At 35.2% G+C, this 9,227-nt stretch overlaps 1 protein-coding gene across 1 annotated transcript; it reads right to left on the bottom strand.

Annotated features, from left to right (window-relative positions):
* Positions 1-2,695: 2,695 nt before the first annotated feature.
* On the bottom strand, positions 2,696-4,912 carry LOC129741518 (uncharacterized). The gene is made up of 2 exons (XM_055733258.1): positions 3,616-4,912; positions 2,696-2,820 (listed from the first exon to the last, which is right to left on the bottom strand). Exons 1-2 carry the CDS (start codon positions 4,910-4,912, stop codon positions 2,696-2,698), a joined length of 1,422 nt encoding a protein of 473 aa, XP_055589233.1.
* Positions 4,913-9,227: the final 4,315 nt, after the last annotated feature.

Genomic DNA, 9,227 nt, shown 5'->3' with positions numbered 1-9,227 from the left:
GATATAACTAATATTGGGAATGTTGCTTTCACAACCTGGTCATATACTATATAACTTATTAATTTTTCGATCAAAGATCATTGTGAAGCATAATCAATGCCAATAGTAGAAGGTTCAGTTCTTGTGTTTGGGATCACAAAAATGTGATTAAAAAAAGCACTGGACACCAAAATCCTTTCCCATTGATCAAAAAAGTATGAGAAAGTGGCGCAAATGTTGTAGAAATAATCAAAGAGCTCAGTATGGCCAGCCCAGGCTGTAAAATCATGAAAATATGATACTTTTACCGTATTCGTTTTCTAAATTCGCCCAGTTTTGAGGTTTACCGTACTAGAACGAACATAATTCGTCGTCAGTGTTTTGCTACCTCGATCGCTCACAAACGAATCTTCAGTGTTCCACCGTCCATATTAAATCAAATCTGGGGAATTACGGATGCAAAACTTAGCGCATAAACTTCTAAAAATGACAGTAAAATGTGCATAACTCGTTGTGACCTGGTGCAAAACTGGGTATAAACGAATACGTTATTAGATTTCTGGATATAACATGAAGTCAGTTAAGCTGCAACAATCTACCGCCCCTTCTTTCATAACAGTCCCATATACAAAAATAAGTAAGCGAGACAATCAGCTTTTTCTGTTTTGGAATATATTTTTAAATTGTGACCATCACTTTCAGCGTAAACGAAAATCGTTTCTAGGTTGTCATAATAAATCGTTAGACCTGAAATTTTCGAAATTGGGTTACTGGTAAGGTCAAGAGCACCATTTTTATTCATTATGGGACTGTTAATCGACCATATTTGAAACCTTTTTCGAATTTACTAGCAAAACAGTCTCATACAAAATATATTTTTCTCACCAAGCTACTTTCTAAGACTTAAATTTGATCATTTTTTAACTTCTAAATGCAATTTTCAGAAAAAGAAACATACTTTTGCAAAAAAATATCATGAATTCCACATTGTAAGTTGAATCTTTTTACGATTTTTGATTGCATCCGATAGTTTTTCGCTCAGGAAGTCATTCCTAAGAAAGTCAGACCTGCCTTCGAAAACTAGTGTGCATCATTCGACATCAAGTGAGTTAAAAAAATGTTTAAATGATTCAAAGCAATAAACCAAAGACTATTTCGCCGAAAGAAACATTGAAAAGTAACCTAACCCGTGGTTTTTCACATATGGGACTGTTATTCAGGTATATTTCATATAGGACAGCAACGAATTGATATTTTTTTTCGAAATTTCTAGAACAAAACCTCTTTTTTTAGTCTTTTATGTTGAAGCCTTATGTTGACCTAAAATGACGAAAATTCATATGGGACTGTTATGCGAGTAGGGGCAGTCTGAAAAGGACGAAAAAATAGTGTTTTTTACCAGCTTTGATAAGTTCTTTTGTTTCCATGTTGTTAGAAGTGCTTGCTATCTCCATATGTGAGTGCAGTTGTTCGACCATTGTTTGTTTTCGATGCAAAAAAAGAGATTTATTGTCATTATTTCTTTTATAACTCTTCAAAGTGTTAATGGCCCACTTTGGTGTCTTCAGATGAAAGTTGCATCATAAATCGAGCTATACAATGGTATATTTTGCAAAATATTCGGTGGTGCAGACGGTACTTTTAGACGCCATTTAAAGTTTATTTACAACTTTTCATGTTGAAGGTCATTATTAAATTTTTTTCAACTATTCTATTTGGAAAGCTGATAAAATTTCAATGCATTTTGATGTGCTATTTTATAATTTCCGTTGAGAAACAACAGAGTTATGTAGCTTTGAAAAATGGTTATTTTTTATTTACAAAAAAATCTAACCGAAGCTAACTCAAAAAATAAAAATGTTAGAAATCTGAAAAAATACATGTGTTTTTAAGTCGCAAAAATGAATCAAATTTTCAATTTTGGGGAAAATCTGAAGACCCCCGGCGCAAACCCGTCAGATAATAAAAAAAAATCCCCATACCTAAAAATCGAAGAATGCATGTGAATACATACTTGGGCAGAAACTGCGGTGTATCCGTGCACCCATGGTGGATAACCAACATAGAAAAAAAATTCGTGCACCCATGTTGAAATATCATTTAAATTATTCAGTTTCATAGCTGATGTCTTTAAATTTGAATAAATGAGTACACAATTCATAATTATTTTACTCATTCTAGTTAAGTATAAAACATATTTATCACCTAAAACTACTCGATTATTCGAATGGGCATGTATTAAATCTAACATAACTTTTACAAATCTTGATGAAATTTCGCCAAATTTGGACAGAAAGTTTGATTATAGTTGAGCAACAAAGCAGACCAAAAAATTGGGAATAATTTAATTTATTTATTTGAGTCTTTGACTACTGCCATACAGACTTAATATTAAAAACTAACTTATAAATAAGATTACAATACTATTAAAAATTAGTTAAAAATTAATTTACATCACGGATTGCACTTTTAAACAAAGATTTAGATAAATGAAAGTCAAATAAGTGCGAGACAACATTAAAAGCTTGACAACATCGGTGTAAGGGGTGATTTTGTCCAAATACTGTTCTGCTTCTTGGCAACCAAAAAATCAACTGATTGCGAAGTTGTCGGGCTGGAGCGTAGAGGTTTAAACTCTGGAGCAGTTGGGGACAGTCAATAGCGTTGGTCAAAATATCGTAGATGAAGATTCGTTGCAGATAGTTTCTTCTTTGACTCAAGGGCGTCCTTGATAGTAGGCCACACCTCTCAGAGTAAGGAGGTAGCCGTACGGGATCTTGCCAGGGCAGACGGCGTAACGCGTACCGCAGAAATTTTTTCTGGATTCTTTCAATCCTGTCGCTGTGGACGGAGTGGTAGGGTGCCCAAACTGGAACCGCATATTCTAAGACGCTGCGTACTAGCGAGCAGAATAAAGTTTTCAATGCGTACGGGTCTTCAAAACTTGACGTATTCCGACGAAGAAAACCGAGCGAAGCAAAGCCTTTGGCTGTAGTCGTCGCGACATGCTGGGAAAAAGTGAGCTTTTGATCAAAAGTAACCCCAAGATCTTTTATGGTCCTAAGTGGCTGCCCTGCGGTACACCAGACGGCATGTTGAACACAGTAGAGTGAGTACCACGAATGTTGATAAAACCTCGACGGTTAAGCAGGTACGACGACAACCATTTTGTTACCCATACAGGAAAGCCGTAGCGAGTAAGTTTTTCTATGACGATTCTGTGTGGAACTTTATCGAAGGCCTTGGCGAAGTCAATGTATATTGAGTCCACTTGCAGTTTCTTATATGTTGCGGTATGCAGTTCGCTGGCATAGCACATTAAATTTGTCAACGTTGACCTTTTCTTGACAAAGCCGTGCTGGACCTCCGTGAGTAACGGTACAGCTGCAGTATACAACCTTTCGTACATCAGCACTTCAAAAACTTTAGAGAAGCAGCAAAGAATTGATATTGGTCGGTAATTTTCTACACGATGAGCGTTTCCAGACTTATGAATTGGAGAAATAGATGCCATTTTCCAAAGAGCAGGAAAGACACCTTCCGATATCGATAGATTGAAAATCATGCTAAGTGGCGTGGCAAGTGATACAGCAATTCTGGAGACCAACGACGTTGGGATCCCATCAGGCCCCGAACCTTTCGAAGAATCCATAGATACCAATACTTTTAGAACCTCCTGGTCTGAAAATACGGGCTGTGGGAATCTAATGTCACGGTTTTGCAGTGTTCCAAAGTAATCATTAGTGCAGTCTGGAGAGTGAGAGCTATACACGCTACTGAAAAATTCGGCAAACAAACCAGCAGAATCCTTAACGCATTCCGTTGTCCGTTCTTGAAACGTTACTGAAGAAGGAATAGAATTACCGAGTCGACGACTATTGATATATTTCCAGAAAGAGGAAGGATCCTGTTTAACGTTACGTTCGATGTTCAAAATATACTGATCAAAGGCAGCGTTACGAATTGCCGAATATTCAGTCTCTAATCTAGAGAGGAATGATTTGTTTTCATCAGTCTTGTCTCGAAAGTATCGTTTGCGGGCTTTACGAACAACGTTACGACTTCTCCGAAGTTCAGAGTTCCACCAAGGTTGATTATAAGTCTTTTGTCGGCGCAACCGTCTAGGAGGTGTGTGCGCTCGTAAAATCTCCCACATATGATAGTAGAAGGTAGATACCGCGTCATCTACACTCAGATCTTCAAGCTCTGCTTGCCAGTTCATGTTCATCAACAGTTCAATAACGTGATCTGTATCGCAATGCGTAAAATCCAAACTTTGCTGGTGGGTACTTGCGGTGTCCATAAACTCATCAGATAAATAATGCACTATCATCACACACGGTTGGTGATGTCGGTCAGTGCACAAAATTGCACATGGTGGGTGTACAACTTCGGCAAGATCAGGTCTATTAATAAACATAAGGTCGAGAATTCTTCCATTTGCGTTGACGAGCGAGCACATTTGAGACAACCCAGAAGCTATGGTTGATTCTATCACAGCTAGCTCCTGCTCAGTGGAGGCGTTCACCGGCAGAAATCCATTCGAATCTTCATCAAAGCTCCAGTTTAGATTGGGTAGATTATAATCACCAGCTACGATGATAATGTCCTGGCTAGTAGCAATGTTCATTATGTGATCAAGAGCAGACATGTGCGACGCATATAAAGAAGTTTCGCTATTTGGCCTGAAGTATACACAGCACAGGTAGATGTATTGACACTGATTCCTGATTCGCACAACGACTTGTTCAAGATGATCACATCCGGGAATTGCGACAGAAACCGCGTCAATGTTGTTATTTACTGCAATCAGTACACCTCCTCCACGTCTCAGATTACTAGTGCTGCAATTTCTATCGGTACGGTAAATATTAAAATTCGAAGCTAGTTCACTATTGCCTATGTCACTCTTAAGCCAAGTTTCAGTAATCATGATGATGTCATAGTCGCATGAAGACAGTGCTAGAGAAAACTCATTTGTCTTGGTGCGCAAACCGCCTGCATTCAATAAAGTGCTTCAAGCGCCACACAGCGACCAATCCGAAAACTTTTTCTACAAATCTTCATGACTTTGCATCGAAAATCAATAATTTCATAACTAGGGCTCATTGTCTTGAATGTAGATTGCAAATGAAACCAAAAGCAAGCGAAAAAAACTTATCTTGTTTGAGTTATAGGGTTAGGAATTTTACCAGTCATTTTGACTGGTCACGGTCCGAGTGTCCATGGCGAAATTTTTCTCGCTTATTAAAAGAGCTAGTGAAATAAAAAATACACAGTTTTGTAGAGATTCAAAATCCATGAAAAGTCGTATTTTTTGCGAATTTTTAGAGCGCAGTGTTATAAAGATATTCAACAAACAAAGTGTCCTACCAGTCATTTTGACTGGTGCGGTCTTTCTAGTGTTAATAAAAGTAATTTTTGTTAGGCCTTTACTGATTTTTCAACGTTTTCTTTTCAAAAACTTTTAAAATAAAAAAACGGACAATGTTGTTACTGTTTGTTTGATGTTTGTTTGTGAGCCTTCAAAAACCAGTTATTTTAAGATTTTAAAATTTTATTTTAGATAATATAAAAAATCTTCACCAAATTTAGCTTATATGCAGCTCAATTTATAAGTTTTCAAACGTAGTAAACAGTTTTCAGATATTTTAACTTTTTACTTAGTTAATGATGATTATTAACAAAAATTTCATGTTGATCAAAGTTCCCCCAGTTTGCGGTACCGATTTAAAGTCAAAGAGTGTCATCCCTTTGACGGCTTTTAGGTATCGAAACTCAATATTAAATTGGCATTTGTGAGCATGTTCTTTGTACCTTCAAATCATGTGATGTTCCAAATTGGTTGTTTGACTATTCTTCAACTCGAACTGCAACTTTTAGTAAAGAAATTGATAACTTCGTCCCATATGGTATTACTCCTTTTGAACGAGAGTACACGCATCCCTAAACGCCTAAAAATACTTCCAAATGGTAAAACACAAACTTTATAGAGCAATTTTAAAGGTTGGTTAAGAATCCTCCGAAAAACAAAAAATTTCAGGAACAATCAAGAACTAAAAATCAGCAGATTAAGAGATTTGAGATTTTACTCTATCAATATTGCCCAGAAACGTTAAAATTTAAACGTTGAAACGCCCGTATGCAATCGAAAATACCAAAAATTGTCACGATTTGATAGTTGTTGCTATTTCAGGACAGTAAACATATTTTAACTACTTCTACGTTGGAAATTTGATGAATTTATCTCTTTTTCCTTATACTGTTACATACTTTTGTCCCATAAAATTCTAATGATGAAAATTAATATGGGTTCAATTTTTTTTTAATTAATGGTAGACTTGAAGGAATTAAATAGTGTCAATCAGTAGCGAAAAATGGGGATAGTTGATCCCCTTTTCTTATTTTCATCTCATCTTTTTGTGAAAATTTAGCTACTCGCCGTTTTTTACATTTTCTAAGTGTGTTTTTTTCAAGTTTAAATGCTCCAAAAGTAAGGACGATACATGAAATCGTAGATGAATTAGAAGCATTTTAGTGGGACTAAAAAAAATGTGATGTTATTTAACTTACAGGAGACTTGATTCTTTACTTAAGAAGACTTGATCCTTAATTCAAGGTGTCCTGACCCTAGGCAACAATCTAGTAAAATCCGAAGATAAAAGGTCCCTTGACTATTTTTGCCATTTTATTTCTCATTTTACAGTTTGTAAGTATCAGATAAAGAGAATTCTAAAAGTTTGTATGTTCAAATTCATTGCATATTTTAAGGCGCAGTTTTCTAGTTTTTAGATAAGTAGAGTATTTTAATAAGTTTTAATTACACAGTACTGGATAAACATTAGTTATTAAACAAACATTAGTAATTTCATGATAACCAATTATCAATAATGACAATATGGCATTCTGAAGTTCATTTAATACTCTATCGATTGACATGTGGGAATAAATATTTTTGTAATAATTTTCCCATGTGAGAAACATTTTAATGCAATAAAAAAAAGTTCTTCAAATTACATTTTGTTCAATTTTTCAATTAAAGTTCAATAACTACAACAACATTTTATTTTTAAATAACAGCATTGTTGTTTTTTTTCAATTTGGCACATTTTTCTAGAAAATTTGATATTTTTAAACATTCCTATTTCGATATAAAGCGACGGAATCAAGTATCCCCAGGGATCAAGTATCCTTATTCTATTAAGTCTATTTCATTATACTTCCATTTTATAGGGTAAATGAGCAAAATGATGGAGAAAATTGTTCTTGGTTACTAACTTTTGTCACACATTCTTTCGAATCCTAGCTATCAGGTTGAACCGAGGAAAAAAATACAAGAATAGCTAAAAACACTTTCTGTAGACTTCCCTACATTTTTCAGTAAGTGGAAAATGCCTTCGATGCTGCTCGTTACTACACTAAATACACTACAGGGAAGCTGTGTTTTCTTCACCATGGCCAAGATTTTCACAACCGAGTCACTTCACTACCACGAATTGCCCAAGAAGGGTCAGCAGGAGCGTTCTACAGCAAAAAAAAAATTCTCAAAATTTCTACTTTTTTTCTTTGTTTCATAACTTCTTTATTAGAAAAGATAAAATGGAAAAAATAAATCGAATGGTTTTCAACATTTTTGAGGTATCTTAAGGCATTTTTTTTTTAAATATATTAATTTCCCGAGTCCCGATTGTTTAAAAAAAAGTAAGTTATTCTGAATTTTGTAAAACTGTGGAGAAACGTGGGCCACCAAATCTAAATTGACTAGATAACGTGCAAAGTTTATGATTTGACCCAAAATTGAAATTTCATAATTCATTTAGTTATGTTATAGAAATTTCAGTTGAGGAATAAAAAAGAGAGTTGTGTACATAGTTTCTAAAATCTGGTTCGCCAACATTCCGGCAAAATTCCATTTAAGGATTTATATAAGGCGGCATCCATAAATGACGTAACGCAAAAAATGCACTTTTTTGACCCCCTTCCCCCCCTATGTCACAAGTCGTAACGATTCAACGTACCCCCCCCTATGTAAATTACGTAACGCTGATAATTACCCCCCCCCCCCTTCTTCTCATACTTTTAAATACTGATTTTCGAAGGCAAAAAAGATTTTAACATAACATTTTATAACGTTCTTTAAAACGGAATTAATATCTTTCTAAATCGCTTCTTAGTATTCCCTGATGATAGCTCTCTGATAAAATAAATGGATTGTCTTATTAAAAGCTGCTCTGAGCTTGTTAACTGATGATCTACCTTTTTTTGTTTATTTGAAACGCTTTACGGATGATCTACCTTATTTACTTTATTTTGTTCAATGGGCATAACTTGTTTTGCAAAATATACTCCACTAGAAGGAATTATTGGTCGGAATAGTCAAAAATGCATTTTTGATTCAATTGAGAAAAAAATTTCCGTCTTAAGGTTTAATTGAGTTCTTGGGGGTTAGTGTACCTAATATTCGGTTATCCAACGGCTATGTCACGGATATTCAATACACATTTTAAAGAACCTATCTCAGAATCTTTAAAGAGGAAAGGTTACAAACCAGTTTCAATGATGTTAAAGATTCCATGACAATTACATGACATCAATAAAATAAAATTTTACAAGGAAAAATCGTTACGTAACGATGAGCATACCTCCCCCCCTCCCCTATGTCACCATTCGTAACGCTCGAACTTACTCCCTCCCCCCCCCCCCCTAGGAGCGTTACGTAATTTATGGATGCCCCCTAAGTCTCTATCGCATTAGAAAAGATGGAAAAAACATTTTTCATAACTCTTCATTTTGCATAAGAAAATTTAACAGATACTTAACGTATTTTAAGTTCTGAATGTGTATAAAAACACCAAAATATATTTGGCCCAAGATACTCCACAAAATGTTGCTCACGATTCCCCACAAGCAATGATTGGCAAATTGGTTGCGTTTGTGCTTCATCAAAAAATCCTTTTCCACTTAAAAGAACACGACAAGATCATAAGCGTATGAGAATATTTTTGTTATGAACTTTAGGTTTCTGATGGATGCAATTTTGCGGGTGCTTATTTAATTATGTAAGTTAAGGCATGTTTGATAAAAGAAGCATATGAAGCGTACATAAGTTAACAACATATTGAAAAACATGCTTACGCAACACGACGACGATGAAAGTTGGATTGGAATTTTTTTTTCGCATAGTTGAGATATTCAAAGTGGCCCACGTAACCCCACTCTTTTCTATAGATTTCCAGCAAAATGGCTTT

The sequence above is a fragment of the Uranotaenia lowii genome, chromosome 2 (genome assembly GCF_029784155.1).
Source record: "Uranotaenia lowii strain MFRU-FL chromosome 2, ASM2978415v1, whole genome shotgun sequence".
Taxonomy (NCBI): domain Eukaryota; kingdom Metazoa; phylum Arthropoda; class Insecta; order Diptera; family Culicidae; genus Uranotaenia; species Uranotaenia lowii.
The sequence above is the reverse complement of the archived record's forward strand: the minus strand, read 5'-3'. Positions and strand labels throughout refer to the sequence as shown.

Coding starts and splice junctions, on each gene's coding strand:
- LOC129741518 (XM_055733258.1), bottom strand. CDS start 4,912: ATGATTACTGAAACTTGGCTTAAGAGTGACATAGGCAATAGTGAACTA. Junction 2,821..3,615: donor ATCTATGGATTCTTCGAAAG/GTTCGGGGCCTG, acceptor CTCCGTCCACAG/CGACAGGATTGAAAGAATCC.